This window comes from Amphiura filiformis, chromosome 13 (assembly GCF_039555335.1).
Source record: "Amphiura filiformis chromosome 13, Afil_fr2py, whole genome shotgun sequence".
In the NCBI taxonomy this organism is placed as follows: Eukaryota; Metazoa; Echinodermata; class Ophiuroidea; order Amphilepidida; family Amphiuridae; genus Amphiura; species Amphiura filiformis.
Window position 1 is genome coordinate 8,586,362 of NC_092640.1, and position 24,537 is coordinate 8,610,898.

A 24,537-nucleotide genomic window follows, 5' to 3' on the forward strand; every position below is an offset into this window, starting at 1 on the left:
CGATTTTACCGTGTTAAAGGTATGGGAGGGAGGCATATTAGAGAGCTAGTATATAGAGAGAGTCCAAATTAATACCCGCCCGGAGGGTGAGAAAAGGGGATTTCTTTTGGGGGATAATCTAAGCTGAAAGAGGGGCTTGGTTTGTTTTGGGGGGCAACTACAAAGAAGGGTGATCTACTCGCAAGAAGAATTTTTTTGGCCCGAACTAATATGCCTCCAAAAGTCCAAACTAATATGCCTCCAGACGCAATTTTACCGTGTTAAAGGTATGGGAGGGAGGCATATTAGTTGGGACTTAGGGTTAGGGTTTAGGCTAAGGGATATGCTTAAAATTATGATACAGCTCATGATGATGGCGTACCTAGTCAACCCTAACCCTAATTCAACCCTAACTCTAACCCAAACCCCTTCTACCAAACCTACGTAGGCCTACAGGGATTAAATTTGAAAACAAAATTATATAGGCCTATCTATAAATTATATTGACCTACTGCAGCTAACGAACCACAGCGCAATGCATTATGGGATTGATTTGCTATGCGTAATGGGAAGGGTATCACAATCATTTATTAACATGGGTTTCACTGCGGCGTTCAGTCAAGGACACACTCTGTGGACGTGTGCGTTCAGTCGTAGCGTAAATATTGATCGGGATGGTACGGCATACAGGTGAACTTTTTTTCAGTAAGCTAGGGGGTCTTTTTTTAGCGGAGGCATATTAGAGAAGATGGCCACACCAAGACAAATTATGCCGTATTTTTCCAAAGATCATCTCATATGCAGTAAGCTGAATGCGATCTGTACTTGTGTAACATTCCGATCGCTTTTGATCACCTATTATCGGCGAATTTGCTTGAAAACACGTGAGTTCATGTTGTGTAAACATAATTAGCATAGACACAAATGAAATTACGATGCAATACAATGTAATTTGAATGCGCAGCAGATCTATAGAAATAACGTTGCCCGGTTTTATGCAGAATTAGACCCTGTCTGGTACTGGTGCAGCCAGTCACTCTGTGAAATTGTTCAAGCTTTATTCGGCTCTAACCCTGATGAAGTCAGAGCCACATTTTAGGGTTTTCTTTAAACTTTTTCCTGAAGGGGTAAATAAACCTCATATCTATTCAATCAAATGTTGTCATCAACCTATTTCACGGTAGATTGCAATCATGCTTTTGTTGAATGCATTTGAGTAGTCCGCCATATTTACGGGATGATACGTCACATGATACGTGACATGATACATGATACATGATAAAGTATCATTGTGTCGCAAACGCACAAAATTGTGCAATTTTACGATATTTTGGTCCCAAACGTCATCTTTTTCGGGTTAAAGTGGAAGATTTAAAATTTGGGGGTAGGGGAGGGCTGAGCCCGGGCCCATGTGGCCAAATGGTAAATCCGGCACTGTCCTGGCCCCAATAATTTCCTAGCTTCGGAAAATAACTCCTTTATACCGGGTCTCTCTTGGGTTTCTCATCTATTTGTTGTCACATTTCTTATTGAAGGGAATTGGTGGCGGTACATTCCCGTTATTTTCACAATTTTCATCCCAATTAGTCATTAACAAACATCCTGATACAGCATGACTTCCACCAACCACGTCCTAACAGCCCTAGTGACGGGATCAACACGATGCAATGGTATTGGATTGGGGATAGCAAAATGTTTGGCCAAAAATCACAACATGAACATCATACTACATGGTACTAGAGATCGTGCGACGAAGGAAGTGGAGAAATGTCAGAGTGATTTGGCAAAGTAAGAATATTTCCAGTATATAGCAATCTTGATGTGTTACTTAAGGGCTGGGGTATGAACGTTTGGACAGTATTTATTGTGGGACATTAGAGCACATCAGACATATCGAATTGCATTCTGAATACGAAGAATGTCCTTGTGATATCAAATAATTTTGATTTTTGAAATTCGCAATGTAATACACATTTTATGGCAAATCATTAAAATTGATATTTTGATATTTAACAGTACTCGAAGTAAACTTTATAAATCTGATGATTTATATTTAAAGTGTATGTAAGTGGGATGAAAAGCCGACGATCAATTGAAAAATTTGACCTTTCGTATTGAAGATATGGATTTTTTTCCCAAAACACCAAAAAAAATTAGGGCTTTTTGGGAAAAAAAATCCATATCTTCAATATTAAAGGTCAAAATTTTCAATTGATCATCGGCTTTTCCTCCCAGCTACATACACTTTAGGAATATATCATTAGATTTATAAAATTTACTTCGAGGACTGTTATATATCAAAAATTTGATAAATATCATTTTTTATAATTTGTCATAAAATTTGTATTATATCGTGAATTTAAAAGAATGAAAATTATTTGATATCAGAAAGACATGCTTCGTATTCAGAATGCAATTCGATACGTCTGAGGTGCTCTCATGTCCCCTAAAAATACTGTCGAAACGCTCAAAACGCTTTATGGCGTTTCGACAGTATTTTTGTGGGACATGAGAGCACCTCAGACGTATCGAATTGCATTCTGAATACGAAGCATATCTTTCTGGTATCAAATAATTTTCATTTTTTGAAATTCACAATATAATACAAATTTTATGACAAATTATTATGACAAATTATTATGACAAATTATTATATTATATTTTTCAAATTTTTGATATATAACAGTCCTCGAAATAAATTTTATAAATCTAATGATATATTCTTAAAGTGTATGTAGCTGGGAGGAAAAGCCGACGATCAATTGAAAATTTTCAATTGATCGTCGGCTTTTCATCCCACCTACATACACTTTAAGTATAAATCATCAGATTTATAAAGTTTACTTCAAGTACTGTTAAATATCAAAATATCAATTTTAATGATTTGCCATAAAATGTGTATTACATTGCGAATTTCAAAAATCAAAATCATTTGATATCAGAAGGACATTCTTCGTATTCAGAATGCAATTCGATATGTCTGATGTGCTCTAATGTCCCACAATAAATACTGTCCAAACGTTCATATCCCTTCCCTTAAAATAATGCAGTAAATAAAAGTTGCAGAACTTGACTTCTAGTCTGCAGTGCCGCCGAGAGCCATTACAGGCCCGGGGGGCAACGTGAACGCACGGGCCCCTTTGATCATTGATGACGGTGCAGGACTTCATAAGTATGTGTGTGTGGGGGGGTATCAGCAGTGGCGTAAATTTCCAGACGATGGTGGACTACATTATTCACTGTGGCAACAGCCAATATCGTAAACAAAACAGACAATATGACGGCAACACTGCCTGGACATTGGACGCCCCGTGCTGAGTTGTGTTTTTAGCTCTATTGGCCCCGTTAAAGAAAAAAAATGCACAAAATATATTTCTCAGTGAATGTATAAATTTTCACATAAAAATAAATATTTTTGGATTCAAAATAAATGTGAAGAAAAAAAAATTATAGCCGGGAGTGAGCGGGACTCGATCTCGGGACCCTATGCACCGCAGGCGAGACCCGTTACCATTAGACCAAGCGAACCGTGATACACAATGGGGAAATTTTAGGTATATATCATAAACATACCGTGCGTTATTCATACAAAACATTCAAAAAACAGTACTTACAATGAGGTTCACTGGCGAACCTCAACGGATTTAGACTGATAAAATAGTGCTTAATAACATACGTACAGTTTTGGAATAATTTGAGACATTTTTGTGTTTACGTGTAAAACCAATGACAACGTCAAAATTCAGCCAATCTTGGCCGGCCCCCTGGTAAATTTCTTTCTGACATGGGATGGGAGGTTGGTGTAAAATCCTTGAACATGTTGAAGCGGGGCGAAAGTTGCATGTTTAGCTGCCAATAATCAAATATGAACATTGAAGGAGAAAATTTGCAATTTTAAAGTGGTATTTTGCTCCCAGATTAAGTGCAATTTGCCAAATTTAAGTTAATTTTAAGCTAAAATGATCCAAGTATGAACCGCTGAATTTCGCATTAGCGACTTTAATATGCTCCCAGATTGAACTTATTGAAACAAACTCCGTGCGAAGCGCGGAAAAATGCCATTTTGAAGGTAAATGATCAAATAATAAACTGAAGGGGACAATGCGCGCGAGAATTTGCAATTTGTGTTCCTACAATTAAGCTACACTCCCTGATTTCTCGAAGATTTCATAATATCGAGGATGATCATTTTGCCAAAAGCAAACAGTAAATTCAAGTGAAATATTTATTAGAATTTGTGTCTCAAATACTATCTTGGTTTTTTTTTAATGTATGTCTCTTTTCTTTATTTTTTACGGGCTCGCTACTTTTGTTTGCTCTTTATGTGCTGTAAAAGAGCAAAGAAAACAGACCTTATAAAGGACCCGTAAATACAAAGAAAAAATACCGTAGTGGGCCCTTAAAAAGCAAAGAAAAGATACCCTAGGCCCTTGAAGGAAAGAAAAGAGAATAGTGAGTACACTGTAAAATATTACCGTTATTTTGCGGTACTTTCCCGTAAACTTTATGGTTATTTACTGTAATATTGAATGACTATTTTACTGAGAATAGGCATGTTAGTACCGTTAGATTGTATTTGTTTTACTTTTTGTGAGTGTAAAGTTTAAGTGTTGCATCGTCCAATTTTTTGAATAGTAAATAGCCGTATTGTCCTGTGTTTAAATGCTATTTCGTATAATGTACCGTGTATAGTTACGGCAACAACGGTTAAATGTTGCCAGTTGCCAGGTATTTTACCGTCAAACACACGTCGTTTATTTTGGCGTATTTTGTACAAGACTAATGGGCATTCTACCGTACATTTACGGTAAAGTACTTGTAAACTAGTCGTTTTTACGGTAGAATGCTGGCAACTTAGTTGCCAGGTATTCTACGGTCAAATTTTTACAGTGTATGTCAAAAAAGCTTAAAGCAAAGAAAAGATACCTTTAGGCTGCGATCACATAGAAGTATACGGTATTCGCTATTCGCTATATGAAATACGCTCATTCGATCAGGCTGAGTTCACATAGTATACTCAGCCTGATCGAATGAGCGTTAATCGTATAGCGAATACCGTATACCGTATACTTCTATGTGATCGCAGCCTAATGGACCCATAAAAACGGAAAAAAGAGACCCCGGAGGGCCCGTGAAGAGCAAAGAAGAGATACCTTTGGTGTAATGGGCACGGAAAGAGACCTTTGCTGGGCCGTATAGTAAAGCAAAGAATATGCCTTTATATTATTACAAGGTATATTTTCTTTACCTTTTACAAGACCCTTAGGTCTTCACTTTTTCAAACCACCGAAAAAAAATTGGGTCAACCTTTTCGGGCTGTTGAGGAAGGGGCGGCAAAATTTAATTTTAACAAATATTTCATCATATCATTCTATTATTATTTACAGAGAGTATAACGTGTCGGTGCATTACATTCAGGCAGATTTGAGTACATCGTCCGGTGCACAGCAATTGTGTGAGCAAATCGATGGAATATATCCAGATGGAATCGATGTGTTGGTTAACAATGCAGGTGGGTCACGATTATCTTTTCACATTATTAATAAGCCAATAATTTAGAAGTCAAAAATAGTATTAAGATTTATAAAGTGCATTTTTTATTCTAAAATTACGTAATTTATACTTCCCCCAACCGTGTTTAATTTCTAAAATGAACCATAGACGAACGGACGTGACACCCGGGCGCGATATTTTTTTCCTGGTCAACATTTGCATCTCATAATACATTTATAATGATGTACACCAGTATATGAGGCTAGGTTCCGCTATGTTCAGTTTTATAAGGCTGATTTATTGCCATCGTTATTTCTTCTTACTTCGAACCCACAACCTCCAGATCCATAGTCCAGAAGCTATACTACTATGCTACGAGTCGTCCTGCCAGAAAGACTTTTGTTCATCATACTTATAAAGCGCATACACACGATAAACTATTACTAGTCTATTACAAATATTAATAATCACCGAGCAATAATGAACCTTGCCTCTGACTATGCGGTCCCTTTGCAAATGTTTATCGGTAACAAAGAAATCGCCACCCGGGCGTGACACAGACTATGTCGTACGCTTCTGTGAGATTTTGGCCCTAAGTTATGCTCCAGGAGCAGCTGCTCCGGGAGCATGGAGCATCAATAATCTGGAGTAATATTCCAAGTCCAACATGCTCCAGGAGCATGTTTTGAATGCACAATTCTCCAGGAGCATATAACACATGCTCCAGGCGCATATTGTGAATGCAAAATGCTCCAGGAGTATATAACAAATATGCTCCTGGAGCAGTGTACATAGTGTTGGACGTAGAATATTACTCCAGATTATTCATGCTCCATGAGCATTCCCTGGAACAGCTGATCCTGGAGCATCTGCTCCTGGAGCATAATTTCGGGCCAAAATCTCACAGAAGCATGTCGTACGCGCTTTTTTGCCCAAGTCGAGGCTTTATTCTTATCGCGACGACTGAACGAAAAAGAAAACCACTGCAACAGATTATTGATGCGATGGTCACAAACGCTGACGAAACGTTGGATAAAACCGGTCTCAAATCAAAGCTTAGAATAAAAAAAAAGCTGCGTATAAAAAATAGACTGTCTCGCTCCAATTATAACATTTCACAAATCTCATATAAACAATATCTTCATGTGTGTGTCCTTTATTTTAGGTGATGGTCACCAAAATCTTGTGGAAGATGTGCCACTTCAAAAGTGGGAATCTGTTCTGACAATAAATTTGACCTCGCCATTCGTGCTTATAAAACACTTTATACCAGCTATGAAGAAAAGGGGTAGGTAGCAAAACATGGAAGACATAACCTTAATCTCCAACATAGGGCGGGTTGAATTCAAATGGACTCACCAATTTAGGTATACCACATTCGATTTTTAGGACCTTTACTACCTCTGCAATAAACTTCCCGGCAAACACACAACGTTTAACAGAAAACGTTTAAATGTCGGGTTATTATAAAGGTTGATTTTTTTTTTTGGCTCTCACAAATATGGCGGTCAAGTGGTTTCACTTTTTCGGTCGCCGCTCGCTATCCATGTATAGAGGTCAGTGGGTTCAATGGATAGGTACTGCGTGAACGTTGCAGTGCAGGGCGATATAGTCAAAAATTGTATTCATTTATTGCTATGGTAGCCTTACGTAACTGTTACAGCGAATAACCCCATAAAAACAGGTAACCAAAAAAGTATATAGGGCAAAAATGAGATACTAAGATGGTTTAAAAGCACTTTATAGGTAGAAATATTTTATAATTTGAGTCAATGAGATGATAAACATATGTATGTAGTCATACTTTTGAAATTTGCAAGAAAAGGAAGAAGAGAGGTAGGTATTGATGAAAATCATGATATTACGTACCATAACCTTAATTTGATATACTTTTCAGGCTGGGGTCGCATAATCAACATTTCCTCGGTATTGGGAGTTAGAGCACATGCAAAATCCGCAGTGTATACTTCCTCAAAGCATGGACTTAATGGATTGACTAAGGCAAGTTGGGGGTTGACTAGTGCGAGGTGACCTATCTGCAAGGTGACATATCTGCAATAGCTGCTCTATAGATATATTGCACACTTATGACACGTAGCAGATATTGCCGAATACCTAAAATGCCAATACCTATTTCAATTCATCCAAAAGTCCAGGGAAATAAATGAGGTGTCACTGGAGCTGGAATAGATAATAGCTGTTGTTAGCACTATCATATGCAATAAACATATTAAACTACTCAGAAATGAATTTTTATCCCAATATTCCTTACATATTACTCCTTAAAAACAATACAATACATAAGAAATACATTAAAATATAAACACAAGATTTTTGTACATTTCACTACACGGTGTTTCACGCAAAGGCGATCTTCAGGTGAATAAATGAAAAACACGATGATCTTGCGTTTATATTTTAAAATAGCTCTACCATTTATTGGTATCGAGCACTTTATAGCTGTCTGTGATACTTCTACTTCTTAATAAGAAATACATTATGTGTATTAGTATTGGAAAAAATGCATTTGCGTGACTTTTCCCTTTTTGGTAAGCCGCAACTTCAGAACCAAATTTCCGATTTGATTCAAATAAAAAGCAAATAAAAGCCCAAATTACTTTTTGAATTTAGAAAAAAACTAAAATGACAAAAATTACCTTATTTCACACTTTTGAGTGTTGCCCTTCCCGTTAATTTGCCCGTCATTATACTACTCCCTCGCCATCATTACTCCCATCACCAACCAGAACCACTGACCCAATCACTGGTTTGTTGATCACTGTTACGTACAGGTCGTGGGAAAGGAAGCTGCTGACACAGGAGTTACGTGTAATGCTGTAAGCCCTGGATGGGTCGAAACGGAACGTAAGTATACTAGTATCCCAAAATTATTTAAATACATTATTCATAGTTTTGAAGAAAAAAAAGTGAGATATTAATAATGAGATAAAAAAAAATTATATCAACTTCCGCTTATGACCAGAAATCAAATACAACATCAAAAAAAAACCATGTTTTTGCCAGTATATAACATTAATATTAGGGGGTGGAATTATTTTACAAAATAACAGGTATTATTTTTCTGCAGTGCTTAAAATATGTACAGACCCTAGATAATAAATTATCAAAAAGAAAAAAATCAAATCAATAAAGCTAACCCCCCTGTACATACCCCCTGAAGATTTGAAATTAAGATTGCCGAATTCGGAAGATTTACACTGTACAAAAGTATAGGGAATTTGTGACCTTCGGGATGTGGTAATTTAAGAGTCTATAATTGTTTAGCATACATAAAACATGTATTATATAATATTTTGCATTTAATATTCAGTCAACAGAGGGGGTGGGCACATACCCCAGCATGTATTCATTCACACAGAGCTCAGTTCATTGAGCTAAGTACTCACTAAAGTCAAAGTGTCTCTGTTTTATATTGTAACTAACCTACTTGGTAAGTACAGCATCAACAGCAGCATTAAACATGTTAAAATCACCAATGCTTGCTTCAGCCTTTGATGTACCGTAATTATATTGTTCAGATAAACCTTCAAGTTGTTGGCAAAGGTGATTAATGGCAGGTTCTTGTAATCCCTTTTCAGTTTACATATGCCACTACTTTTTGGTATTGAAAGAGCAGTATCCGGGCGTACCGTACTTCAAGATTAAGTCTTGACACCTTTTCCTCTTCTTCTATTCCACTATCTAGGTTCTGGTCTACCTCATCTGCAGTTGTGAAAGGCATCTTTCAGTTTCTGAAGATCCTTATTTATGACTGGAATCTGAAACAGGAAGCGCTTACCAAGGAAGGTCTAACTGTCAATGAAATGTTAGGGTGGATAGAAGATGAAATAAGGATCTTCGGAAACTGAAAGATCTAGGTGGGCCTTTCACAATGATGCAGATGAGGTAGACTGGCCCAGGGGGCACTTCAATATGAAATGTAACCTTCACTATCTATGAATGGATAGGTGTAGGGCTGGCACTTTCGCACCAAGTGGCATTCGGTGAGAGCAAAATATCACAACTATAGGGTCATTGGGTGAGAGTGTATTTTTTGGCATTTGGTGAGGGCAAAATTGACAAAATTATGGGGTTATTGGGTGAGAGACGGACCATTTCGATCTAAATTAGGGAGGCGTTGGGGGAGAATATTTTGTTTTGGTTCTAAATGGCTTCAAATGGCTTGTTATTTCCAAAGAAGTAACAAAATCAGTGATAGATGATGTGTTGCTGTTCAAATGGAAGGGTATTTGGGTGAAAGATCGAAAGGAAATATGGGGTCTTTGGGTGACAGGGCATGTGCTCATAAAAAATATGGGATGGGGTCTTTGGGTGACAGCGATGTTGAACAAGGAGGTCCTAACAGCCCTAAATACGCGTCACCTCCAAAGTTGGAGTGATCCCCCTACGGGTAGACCAGCACCTAGCTCTGTCAATACCAAAAAGTATTGACATTTAGACTGAAAAAGGATTGTAAGAACCTGCCATTAAGGGATTCAAAATGAGCGTTTATTGCGTTTCGACAGTATTTTTTTTGGACATGAGAGCACCTCAGACCTATCGAATTGCATTCTGAATACGAAGCATGTCTTTCTGATATCAAATAATTTTCATTTTTTTAAATCACAATATAATACAAATTTTATGACAAATTATAAAAATTTGATATTTTTCAAATTTTTGATATATAACAGTCCTCGAAGTAAATTATATAAATCTATTGATATATTCTTAAAGTGTATGTAGCAGGAGGAAAAGCGACGGTCAATTGAAAATTTTGACCTTTTATATTGAAGATATGGATTTTTTCCCAAAAAGACCTAATTTTTTTGGTGTTTTGGGAAAAAATCCATATCTTCAATACGAAAGGTCAAAATTTTCAATTGATCGTCGGCTTTTCATCCCACCTACATACACTTTAAGTATAAATCATCAGATTTATAAAGTTTCCTTCAAGTACTGTTAAATATCAAAAATATCAATTTTTAATGATTTGCCATAAAATGTGTATTAAATTGCGACTTTCAAAAATCAAAATTATTTGATATCAGAATGACATTCTTCGTATTCAGAATGCAATTCGATATGTCTGATGTGCTCTAACGTCCCAAAATAAATACTGTCCAAACGTTCATACCCCAGCCCTTAATCAACTATGCCAAAATCTTGAAGGTTTATCTGAACAATGTTACATCAAAGGCTGAAGCAAGCATTGATGATTTAATGCTGCTGTTGATGTTCTACTTACCAAGTAGGTTAGTTACAAATACAATATAAAACAGAGAATCTTTGACTTTAGTGAGTACTTGGCTCAATGAACTAAGGCTGTGTCCGATGTATACATAGGCCTACTGGGGTATGTGCCCCCTGTTGACTGAATATTAAATGCAAAATATCATATAATATATGTTTTTATGTCTGCCAAACAATTATAGACTCTTAAATTACCACATTTGTGGTAATAAATTGTATTTGAACAATGTTATCCCGAAGGTCACAAATTCCCTATACCTTTGTACAGTGCACGTCTTCCGAATTCGGCAACCTTAATTTCAAATGTTCAGGGGGTATGTACAGGGGGTTAGAATTATTTGATTTCAAAATCAAGTTGATTTATATGTTAAGATAGGTCAGCTACATATTTTAAGAGGTGCAGAAAAAAAATTGGTGCTAATTTCACCCCCTATTTATATCATTCACCTCGGCAAGGCAGTAATGTCAGTGCTCACCAAGACAAAAGTGGTATAGTAAAGTAAGTATCCCTTCATTGGTCAATTTTGCTGCAGCTTTTTCCGCCCTGGTGCGGCAAAATTGGGCCGCAAAAATGTACACTAGAATATGAAAGCCCTCACTAAAGCTAATCATATAGAATCAGAGAAACGGGAACCCAACCAAAGCTAACAACATGGAAGCGGAGAAACAGTCCCTACCAAAGCTAATCATATCGAAGCGGAGAAACAGTCCCTACCAAAGCTATCCATACGGAAGCGGAGAAACGGTCCCTACAAAAGCTAACCATATGGAAGCGAAGAAACGGTCCCAACCAAAGCTAATCATATCGAAGCAGAGAAACTGAGCCACGAACAAAACAAACCATATCGAAGCGAGAAACGGTAACTTTTGCTTTTGGGGACAAGTCATTTTCCGTTTTAGGGCCCAGACTATGGAACAACTTGCCTGTGCACGTACGCGCCGCTCAGAATGTGCAATGTTTTAAAAAGTTTTTAAAAACGTTTCTTTTCCCAAAGGTTTAAGGGCTGGGGTATGAACGTTTGGACAGTATTTATTTTGGGACATTAGAGCACATCAGACATATCGAATTGCATTCTGAATACGAAGAATGTCATTCTGATATCAAATAATTTTGATTTTTGAAATTCGCAATTTAATACACATTTTATGGCAAATCATTAAAATTGATATTTTGATATTTAACAGTACTTGAAGTAAACTTTATAAATCTGATGATTTATACTTAAAGTGTATGTAGGTGGGATGAAAAGCCGACGATCAATTGAAAATTTTGACCTTTCGTATTGAAGATATGGATTTTTTCCCAAAACACCAAACAAAAATTAGGTCTTTTTGGGAAAAAAATCCATATCTTCAATATGAAAGGTCAAAATTTTCAATTGACCGTCGGCTTTTCCTCCTCCTGCTACATACACTTTAAGAATATATCATTAGATTTATATAATTTACTTCGAGGACTGTTATATATCAAAATTTGAAAAATATCAAATTTTTATAATTTGTCATAAAATTTGTATTATATTGTGATTTTCAAAAATGAAAATTATTTGATATCAGAAAGACATGCTTCGTATTCAGAATGCAATTCGATAGGTCCGAGGTGCTCTCATGTCCCACAAAAAATACTGTCGAAACGCAATAAACGCTCATTTTAGACCCCTTAAGCCGTAGTCATTTGTTTTAATTTTGGCTACTTTTATGTATGTTGGTTTTGAATGATGTTTCATATAAATACAATGGTTTTAATATTATTAATTTATTCTTTTGAATTTCCATGCAGATATGTTTATGTATATTTTTGTTGTTGAAGTTGGTAATATTGCCATTTTTATATAAGGCTTTTGATATGTATTTTTGTTGCTTGTAGTTGTACTTTGTATGTATTTTTATTATGTAAAGCGCATTGGACATTGTGGAAATGCGCTCAATAAATCCTTGTAATAATAATAATAATAATAACTGCAGCAGAGAAGCGACAAATCGCATCAGAAAACACGTTTGTCTGAACAATATTTTTCTTTTAAATAACAGGCAAAAACGTTGGAATGTATAAGTCACACCCAGGATGATATTAGAACGGGCAGAGTGGTACCACACTGGTTAAGGTCTTTGCCTTTGTTGCATGAGGCCCCGGGTTCAATTCCCCGCAGGACCCCAAAAAATCTTATCCGCTCTCCCCGTAGCTGGTAAAGGCGGGGCAGATGACCCATGATAAAAGACCTCGTTACAGTCGGTTCCGATCACGGAAACAAGCCCGATTGTGGGCTACACTTGACTGTCTTGTAAAAATTGCCCGACCAGCTACTAGTATCGGCGACCCCCTTCGTTCACCAGGTCACGTGTGCCTGGCCGAAGATTAGTCAGTGCAGCGTTATTTCCCAGATTACTGCTGTTAATGCATAGATACGCTCGACATAAAAAAAGGGCGAGGGTCTCGTCCACTGCTTGATAACTGCAAAACTCTTGACACCGTAAGCATGGTGTGGCTATTCAAACTTCAGCTTAAATTAATTTGTAATAATATGTAAATTTCGCTTTTATCTCTTTCTTCATTTTGCAAAGTGTACTTGAAAACCCTGGATAAAAAAGTGAAAACAGATGGCATCAGCAAAGAAGAAGCAAAGGTATGAATGCAATAAAGAGTTCAGATGCAAACCGATAGATCAATTTGTCTCAATTGAAATATGGCTAAATACCGGTACAGCTGATCAATTAGTCAAAAAAAATAGTAAAAAAAAGATATACTACTTTTGGCCATAATTTCAATGATTTACATCGGAATTGTAGGGTGTCAGTAGTAGGGTGTTGTTGTTATTATTATTATAATTATTACAAACTTGCCATTGAGTTTGGAATATTTTTTCACGAAGTGCCAAGACTAGTTTGAAAGGGGTCTGCATAAAACGCACGGGCTTATTATTGTGTCGGGAGATGGTGACAAATTAATTTTTGAACATGCTTTCTATAAGCAAGTCCCCCCCAAAAAAAAAATTCTTCAAGCCCTGCCCTCTATCGAGGCTATTAGTAGGTATATCACCTCAAAAATAATTGCAGCAGAAACGCGTTATTTAATGTTCCTACATTATTAAGCTTTATTAAAGCATCAAAAATCAAAAAACAGAATTGAAATCGGTCAATGCATTGTGATGTAATGTCAATTTAAAGATGCTCGTAGATGGAATGAAATCCTGCCACAAATGGCTGTAATGACAAAATTGGCACATTTCGAGATTTTGAAGGTTTATTTGGACGCTTGCTTGGAAAAACAGCGTTAATTTAAATAGCACATGTTAAATGCCTATCTTTCCTGACTTCGTTACAGAAAACAAAATTAAAAAATCCATCATTGAATAATTATAATAAATTAATCAGATATACTATTTTAGCCATTTCGGCCAATCTGCAGACAAATTAAATCTCAAAAAATGACTAAGTTCAGCTTATTAATATGCAAAATTGATGCCAATAGAAAACCGTACATGATATAAAGGTGCGGTTTTTTTTGCACACATATGTATACAAAGTTCTTTCAATTGATGACAAAAATACACAAAAAGTAATTAATTATGCAAATTAGGTAATTACAGCTAATTATGTATTTATGATATTATTATGCAAATTAGGCATGAGTAATTTTGGTTTTTTTCAATATTTAATGAACGTCTGTTCATTCATCATAAATCTTTTAAGTATGATCCTGTTATGAGGTTGAATAAATGAACTGCAGTTAATTATTTAAAAACAATACAAAAAAATTAAAAGTTTGACATTTTGACGGTGTCTGGAATATAATTTTCATTTTTACTGTAAACATGGTATGTGTCACCATTACTCAAAGCCAAGTCCGAAAAGTAAAAATTAAAATTCAGTTGCAATGAGACTTTAAATTAACATTTTGTCATCTGGATTAACATGGGAGGATAATCGGTACAATGAACAGCAATTTTACTGTACCGCGTATACAAAAATAGTATGGCCTTGGACACACACAATGGCTTAGAGCTATTGTGGTTTGGAAAATTACTCCCTAAAAAAAACATTGATTAATGTTTTGCTTCAACTGGTTTTAGGGAAGTGTTTCATTTGTTGTCGACGAAATTAATTTACATGCTAAGAAAGATTAGTATTTCAGCTAAATGGTGGTAGTTCCTTTACTTCAGTAGGCCTATATTTACTGATTTATGAGCGATCTTCAAAAATCCATAAAAACACGCAGTAGTTCTTAAACAAAACAATTTTTAATTTGGGGGGATCCGATGGTAGCCTCGGGAAGGCTTCACACACCATATATTAAAAATTCAAACAATTTGGATAAATGAAGCATATGAAGAAATTCATTTATCGACATGGATGTTTTCTAAAATTGGCCAAATTTGAAGCGCGCCCTTTTCAATTCACTGTTATGCTTTCATGCACAGTGTAGCAGAATTATTGTGCAGCCACTGTGACATACCTACTATTAGCTTGATCGCTATTCAAAACCGTAGTTTAACAACTCAGTGACACTATCTAATTTTTTATGGCAAACTGACCCCTTCATTATATTTGATTATTTTTGTATGATGAGCGATTCTTGGGAGGGGTCAGACTTAGAGACAGTAGAGAGATTGCGATGTTCCATTCGCCTTGCGCCGTATGACGTTCGTATGACAGTCCGTTCGTACGTTCATACCGCTAGTCTCGCTGCCAAGCCTGGTGCCAAGCTGGCTTGGGCTCCTTCGTCACGAAGGAGCGCAAGCCGGCAGCGACCGAGACCAACGCTTGTGCGGAAGAAATCTGACCGTGTTATGAGAATGGCTGTCTAAAGTCTAAGTTCGTAATGGTGCATGCCTATTAGTTCTAGTGATCTACATGAATTCAGTCAGTATTTGAAACAGGGCTTACTAACATACCACTGAAGACTAATCATACAGAGGGTGTACTGACACTGTAGACGAGTCAGTTTATGATAAGGATAATGAACTGAGTGCAATGCATTAGTCAAGATAATTGCACGCACCGTGGAGTTATTGCATTTAGCTCGAGAGCCTATCGGCTCTTGAGCTAAATGCAATAACTCCGTGGCAAGTGCGATTATCTTGACGAATGCATTTGCACGAGTACATTATGTGTCATATACTTTGAGTATATTAAAACAATAGGCAATGTGACTTGCTGCATTCATTATATTAGTTTGAATATTAAGGAAAATATCTTTAATTTTAAAATCAACGTCAGGCCACTGACCAGGTAGCATTCAACTGGTCAAGAAAGTCAATTCCTGTATACATTTTTTACGCATGGCTTTCAACCAATTGACTTTAAGTTGTGATCATTTTATCGTGGTTTCAAACACAGAGAGCATGAACCAGTTGACCTGGAAACGATCGATTTTGACGTCCCACTAGTACGGCGACGAATGGAGGAGATGAGAGAATAAACTTCTATAACAATATCAACGGGACTTTATAGTTCTGTAATTTGATTGAACTTCAAAATCTGTAATATTAAAACACACGACAGTGGAATTTTACAATATTATAAAGCATGATCATGATATTATGCGGTAGTGTGTTTTCCCCCTTTTCCTCCCAGCTACATACACTTTAAGAATATATCATTAGATTTATAAAATTTATTTCGAAGACTCTTATATATCAAAATTGAATTTCAAAAATAAAAATTATTTCATATCAGAAAGACATGCTTCGTATTCAGAATGCAATTCGATAGGTCTGAGGTGCTCTCATGTCCCACAAAAAATACTGTCGAAACGCCATAAACGCTCATTCTAGATCCCTTAAGTGTATAAACTTTGTGAATTTGAAGTGCAGAGCTCCAAATCTAGCTAAGTCGTGTAGTGAGAAATTATGCTGTGTGACCCCCTCTGCGTGGTAGAATTTTATTCATAAAACATTGAATTTAACAGATATATGGGCAGCCAACCACGATTTATCAGCATTTAAAAGATATATTAATTAACAAAGATAAATAATCAATAATACAAATGACAATTTAACTAGTAAACAAGTCTGAAATCTTAAAATGTTGCCACGTGATTTCCCGAACACATGATATGTCAACATGTGACCATTATTCAGATTTACCGTAAATATTTGGGAGTATTGGTGCACGGCTGTAAGAGCCCAGTACGTAACAAAATACGTACTGGGCTCTTACACACGGCTTGCACATAGTCGTAGGCATGCATTACCTCAGTAAAAAATCAATAATTAAAGCTGGGAGCCAAGTAACATTCTGTCTGCTTAGTGCAGATCGGTATTTTATTTTACTTGAGAGCATAATAGAAATACATAAGACGAATAAGGCGCCATGATGGAAGGTCAGGTCGGGTATCAAAGGTTATTGTAATTTCAAATACTACTTGACACCTTGCCTGTGGCGACTGGTGGGTTTTTTTTTTTTTTTACTTGGTGCAAATCGGCGCGAAGCGCCGCCCGGAGCACTTGTGCGACGCAGGGGGGTGTCTGAGGGTGGATGTGCCCCCCTCAGAAATTGAGAAATTTATAAAAATGAAGTTAAAATGGTGCGATTTGGTGCATACTTTTAGGGCAAATTTTCAACATAAAAACTCATCTGGAATATGACAAACACTGAACATAAATAGGTTAAAAACAAGAGCCTTGATTTTTCAAATAAAACTTACCTTATTATATTGTCATCATGTGTAGAAACGCAATTTTGAAACAAATAGTCGACATAAGTCATCTTGAAATTGAATAAATTTGTAAATTGGCATGAATACTAGTATATCTTGAGCTACACTAGCCATTGCTAGCTGGTATATTACTAGTTTCAATAGCATTTTTGGTGTATGATGCATGCATCAGCACACCAAAAATATATAGGGTGCAATAAATGAAGTTATTGCTTAGTGCTTAGGTCTGCATGAGGTTACATTATTATACAGTTTTGGTTTGAACAATATTTTGACATAATTGTGGCACTGACTCACCCTGAATGATCACACACCATGACACTTCCATTAAACTTAATCCAAAAACCTTGAAACCACGATAACTTTCTTACAATAAACCACAAATATTCGGATATCTGTGAATAAACAAGCTGATGTCTAGACTCCACAGAAACCTCAACTTTTTGACTATTGAGTAAGGAAATTCTTCTTGACTCTGTGGGCCACATCAGATGTTGAATTGTGTTGAAGATTACGAAAAAGTGGAGCGAACCTATTTTCTGCACCAAGGTGTATGTGTAGGGGTCGCATAGTATAATGGAAAAGCTTTTATAGTCATTGCATAGTGGGTTTATGTGGGAGAGATAGCAACTGTTGGAGCGAAACTTGGATCTGCACCATTTTGAGGTTGCCAGTTTGTAGGGTTTTATTGTTTCCAAGTAACATGATGATTACATATATTTGATCACACTATTTTTGGAATTCTAGGGTGGTGCGCTGCACCACCATAACCATATCAAGATCCGCCACAGCCTCTGTCACGCATTTCCTTCATATTATTGACAGCAAGTTCTAATTTTGACTTTGCTATTGCAAAATGTCATTTCATATCAAATTAGTAGACTTTCTTTGAAAAAACATATCACTGGTGCCTGATGGGAATACCCGTCCGCCATTTCATAAACTGGATCGTTTTCGCCTGGTTTGTGCCCAGATATATTGGGGCCGCGCTATGCTCTCATTGAACAGGCAAAGTTCGCAAAACTAACAACGTTGTTATTTGCCAATCTCAATTAACATGATCCAAGGAGTCGTCACCCTCATAACCAAAGTGCCTAAGTCATTATTACATGTTTCTTATTTGTAATTTTGATTTTCTGAGTAATAAACCCATAATTAATAAAATGTCCAGCCGCATTCTTAATTAACTTGTGGAATACATCAAAAGAGATGAATTTTATTAATTATGGGTTTATTACTCAGAAAATCAAAATTGCAAATGAGAAACATGTAATAATGAATTAGGCACTTTGGTTATGAGGGTGACGATATATGCTAATTATATATTGCCGCCTCCTATAGCAGTCTGTCCTATAGTTTATTCAATGCCCATACTTTATTGGATTTTTAAAACTAAATTAGTAAGTTAATAATTTATTACGTGGTGTCTTTTTTGGTATCACTGAAACGCTACCTGCCGTTTTATATTGCATTTGTTTTATAATGATTTTTATTAATGCACTATTATATTGCAGACCATATTAATGAACCCTACCAAGAAATACGTCACCCCTGAACAGGTAAGAACGGAAAATGTTATTATGATAATGTTGTTGTTGTTGTTGTTGTTGTTGTTGTTGTTGTTGTTGTTGTTGTTGTTGTTGTCGTTGTCGTTGTCGTCGTCGTTGTCGTTGTCGTCGTCGTCGTCGTCGATGTTGTCGTCGTCGTCGTCGTCGTCGTCGTCGTCGTCGTCGATGTTGTTGGTGTTGGTGTTGGTGGTGGTGGTACAAACTATTAAGCTAAGCATTAACTTTAATCACATTATTTTCTCTCTTTTTTCCCCACCGAAGATTGGAGAAAACGTAAGTTTCCTGTGTTCTCGTGCTGCTGATAATACCACTTGTGCTGTGCTCAACATTGACGGGGGATGTTCATCTTAAGAAAGACAGTCTGTGCCAGAACATTATGATTATTGCATAAGACAATGGGTCATCTTACTCTTCGAAGTCCAGGTTGTTTTCATTCGGGGAAAAATGACATCGAAATTAAACGTCTTTATTGCTAAGGTCGCTACATAATCCGTATCGTCAGCCTACTACGCTAATTACCTAAGTAATTTTGCGAACAAAGTACAAAATATGCTTTTAAACATATTTATTCACCAATTTTTGCTCAAGAACAAAATGATAATGATAAAAATTAAAGGGAATAATCCGAAATAATTATGGTGATTACTTAACTGATGCATGCTTGAACCACACTTTGTTCTTTGTTCTTAAAATTACAAAAAAATGACAATTATTAGCGTAGTAGGCTGACGATATGTTGCGTAGAAGGCTGACGATATGTTGCGTAGAATATTGATGTCGAATACTTTTCGTGACATCAACAACTAAAGTATATAGCTAGTGCACGCAATGATGAACACCCAAAGATGATCTTCACCACATCACGACAATGTACCCAAGGCAGTTAAGCTAGTGGCCCGTGTCATTACCAATCTGGTTTTCAGATATCGCCGACCACACGATCAGAAAAACACGCGAACTTTGACCCTGTTGACTCTTGAACTTAGCTTATCGTTTTCTACCCAATTTTACATATCTACAGACGTCGATTAGAAGTTGATTTCCGAAGGTGCCCAATAGGCCCTTCTTCCAACTAAACTAAAAGCAGAAGATCGTTTACCATTAATTTGAAACAATTTAATGCATCCGTGTCAAATCAAATAGTCTCGAACCATTCTGTGTGCACGATACAACTTTGATACGTCGGATTTCCCGGGGAATTCTTATTCTAAAGGCTTTACCCAAACTAAACATCGCCCTCCTATTGTGTCCACCATGCTTCAAAAAGGCTTAAAACGCTCAGTGATCGGCCTGTTTTATTTATGAAGTGTGAGAAAATAAGGATCAATCACCTTGAATGTGGACAAAAAAACAGTTGGAATTAGCTTTACCTTTCCGGATCCACGTGTTATCCCATCCCCGGTACTGCGTGAGGATCTAGTTGCCGTGAAAGAAAAAGGAGTAGTTCTTCCGTTTTGACTGTGGTACACTATGATATCATCATGGCGGTGGCGCTTAATTGCTCTTCATTTGCATTTGCTGTTTTTGTATTTGCATAATGTTGTATAATTTAGTAGGGGGACAGCGGTAATGTTCCGTGACCAAATCATTAAGGTTCGAAAGTGTTTTTGACTTGCCCGAATGATCTGAAACAGTAACAAAGAAACTTTTAACTTGTCAAAAAACCCGGGGGGCACTTCAATTTGAAATGGATATAGGTGTAGGGCTGGCGCTTTCGCACTAAGGGGCATTCGGTGAGAGCAACATGTAAAAAATATGGGGTCATTGGGTGAGAGCATGATTTTTGGCATTCGGTGAGAGCAAAATGTAAAAAATATGGGTCATTGGGTGAGAACATGACCTTTTTTTTAAATGGAATCGTTGGGTGAGGACCAAAACAGTGCCACAAAAACCTCGAAAATCGAATTTCTAGTTCTAAATGGCTTCAAATTTCTTTATTTTTTCAAAATAAGTAACAAAATCAGTGATAAATGAAAGTTGTTGTTCAAATTGAACTTGTAAGGGTCTTTGGGTGACAGATCAAATGGAAAAATAGGGGGTCTTCGGGTGACAGAGCGCGGACCGAGCATGTGTTCGTAAAAAATATGGGGTCTTTGGGTGACAGCGATGCTGAAAAGGGGGTCTTAACAGCCCTACATACGCGTCACCTCCAAAGTTGGAGTGCCCCCCCGGGGTCAAAAACTTAAAAGAAATGGATGTTTATTAGCTGAACTATTGCCATGCAGAACACGATTTTGACTTTATGATTCAAGAAACTGAAGAAAGACTTATTTTTAAAGATGTATCAAAAATATTTATTTCAGTGTAATAAAAATTATTGTTTGATTTTATTTGTATACCTCTGCAGTTCAGATACAACTACAAAAACAGTAGTGTTTGAAATTCGTGACAAAGGAGCTATTTGCATTATTTGTATTCATTATATTTAAGTGCAATAATTTCAAACTTTCTTGTACAAAACATTTTGTAATGTCAAAAATGAGGTCTGAGGTTAGTTGTTTTGCGCAAATTTGAAGAAAAATGTTTTTATATGTTTGCAGCATGGAAGCTGCATAACATGACGAAATATCGTAGCTTGGCATTTAAGGAGGCTGTGTACTCTCAGACATGCATGTAGTAAAAGTGCAATAACTTATTATACTTATTATGTAATTATTCGCGCAAGACATATAAAAGTATACATTTTTATGAAGGCAAGACATCAATAAATCTTAATATAAATACAGATTTGGGGTAAAAGCAACAATTATGAAGAAAATCACAAAAAAATGAGTTTTTGGCAATATTTGTTAGGTACATCATAACAAAAAAAACTCTTTCCAAAATATTTTATTTTGTTTTTAGCTCAATCTTGAGGCTCCATTCCAAAAACGTTTTTTTTATTTTTTTGTTATTTGCCTTATTGTTTGAGATATTGACCATATTAGGCATCAAATTGAACTTTTTAAAATTCACAAACGCCTATTTGCACAAAATGATGCCTAAAATCGGAAATAGACCAAGATATAAAAAAATGAGAAAACCGTTTCTTAAGTCGATCATGCTTTTTACGATGATCATATTTTTTTTTTACATTGATTTTCATCCAGTCAAGACGTGTTTCACACGTTGCTCCCATCTAATGGGAAAATCAATGTAGTGGTTAAGCTTATTGACTTGCATTGCCAATGCCTGCATAATATAACCAGTGTATGTAGTATAGTAATATGTAAGTACTACTCAGTACAACTTTGTATTTATTTATCATATACCACTGGTTGGTGTAATATTTATTGTATTTGCATTGTCAAATATGGCTGAATATAACATTGTCAATGTTTGTATATACAACAAGTGTATGAACTATTGTAACATGTAAGTACTACGAGTACAACTGTGTATTATATTCCTCACTCTATCATACCACTGGGTTGCATAGTACATAACTGTTATTGTATTTGTCAAATATGGCTGATAACAAACTACCAGATGTAGATGACTTTCTGGACAAAATGATGTCAAGTTCAAAATATAAAGAGTTTCTGAAAAATGTAATCACTGAAGTCATTGATGAAAAAATTGTTCAACGTATAGAGAAATGCGAAAGTGATCTATTTGACCTTTCTAACAAAGTAGAAGCTCTTGAAATTGCCAGGGAAGAGAGTAACGTAGGTAAAGAAGACCTGTCTCAGCAAATGAAGTATGTAGATAAACAACTAAATGACATCCAACAGTATAGTAGACGTAATAGTCTCAGGGTGACAGGCATACCCGAACATCTTAAAGAATGTACTGACACTATTGTAAAAGACCTGGCAAAAGAGAAATTAGGTATCACCATAAACGACAGTGATGTTGACAGAAGTCATAGAGTCGGTAAAATGAATGAAGAATCAGAAGACGGTAGTAAAAAACACAGGGCAATCTTGGTCAAATTTACCAGCTACAGGCCAAGAAATAAAGTTATCAAAGCTAGAAGCAAATTGAAAGGCTCTGGCATTACTATACATGAAGACCTGACTAAACAAAATCAAAGCTTGCTATCCAAGACAGCTAAACATCCAGGTGTTGTCTCTGCATGGAGTATTGATGGTCGCATCTTTGCCTCGATTCCAAGTTCAGCTCCAGGTAAAACTGTGATCATACTTGTAAGAAACACAGACGACTTTAAGAAAATACCTGAAGTCGATGAAGGCATTGTGGCTAATCTGAAAAAGCTAGCTAAGTCAAAATCCAAACCTCATGTAACTTCGCCCAAACATGCAATGCAAACAAGAAATAGATCTGGTAGCTTAAAGTAATTTAAGATGATGTTAGCTATCATCCCATTTCCATGATTATAGTGCCTGTATCAGATCCAGTAAATATTATCTCTGGTGTTTCTGATACTGTAGGTCTATAAGGTTTGTTATTGTTTGTTATGTATGATTCCTCTGTTGTATTTATATCCACCATTTGTTCCATACTGATGATATGATGTTTCTACATATTCAATGTATGTTGCTATAAATGTGCCTGATGTATGAATCCTGTTGGTTAGAAAATTATATATTTGCTGCAGCTCCAAATTCATGCTTTATTGTATTCAATATGCCTGATGCATGAATCCTTGCTTGTTCTATAATAATGATTTTGCTGTAACTGCAAATATATGTATTGTTGTTCCAAAAATTCATGTAGAATAACATAATTAGTCAATGTGTTGATGCATGAGTCCATGTGGATTCCAGAAGTGATCTTCCATGTTGTTTCTGATATTTTTTGTTTGATATTATAATACCGTACCCGGTACGTAAAATGTGCCCAATGTATAAATGACATGTTGATTCCAAAATGATATGTTTTTATCTACAAATTCATGTACGTTATTATATTCAATGTACTTAATCATGCGAATCCATGTTTATTCCATCAAATGATATCTTGGTTGTATCTGATATAAATCATATATAATTATTGATAATATGGATCCATATTCATTTCATACTGGTATCCACAGTGTTTCTTCTATTAATTTATATATTCTGTAGGCCTATGCATGATGTATGAATCTATGTTGGTTTCAATGATATGTATCTTGTATAATTCCAATTTTGTGCAAATATAAGCAATATAATATGAATCCATGTTGGTCCTAAGAAAAGTTGTCTCTGTTGTATCTACAAATCCTCGCCTGTATACAGCATGTTTAAGACACAATCATTGTATTACTTGTTTTGTCTTATCCCATGTATGCCATATCTGCATACTCATGATTATTATTGTGCCTGATCTATGTTCAAGGGTATCCACGATATGACAGTTATGTTGTATCTTCATATTTATGGATGTTGATGCAATGTTAATTCTAATATTTCTTGTTTGATGTTATATAATACTGTACCCGGTATGTAAAATGTGCCCAATGTATAAATGACATGTTGATTCCAAAATGATATGTTTTTATCTACATATTCATGTACGTTATTATATTCAATATACTTAATCATGCGAATCCATGTTTATTCCATCAAATGATATCTTGGTTGTATCTGATATAAATCATATATAAATATTGATACATAAAGTGCGATTCATAATATGGATCCAAATGCATTTCATACTGGT

General features: G+C 36.0%; 1 protein-coding gene across 1 annotated transcript in view; it reads left to right on the forward strand.

Moving 5' to 3' along the window:
• The window catches only part of LOC140167396 (D-beta-hydroxybutyrate dehydrogenase-like), a 27,185-nt gene extending 7,545 nt beyond the window's left edge, over positions 1–19,640 (forward strand). The window contains exons 2-9 of the mRNA XM_072190703.1: positions 1,591–1,767; positions 5,367–5,491; positions 6,638–6,760; positions 7,370–7,473; positions 8,265–8,337; positions 13,288–13,349; positions 18,898–18,942; positions 19,213–19,640. Coding sequence (XP_072046804.1) covers positions 1,591–1,767; positions 5,367–5,491; positions 6,638–6,760; positions 7,370–7,473; positions 8,265–8,337; positions 13,288–13,349; positions 18,898–18,942; positions 19,213–19,302 — 799 coding nt within the window. The 3' untranslated portion in view covers positions 19,303–19,640. The remainder of the gene's footprint in view (positions 1–1,590; positions 1,768–5,366; positions 5,492–6,637; positions 6,761–7,369; positions 7,474–8,264; positions 8,338–13,287; positions 13,350–18,897; positions 18,943–19,212) is intronic.
• Positions 19,641–24,537: the final 4,897 nt, after the last annotated feature.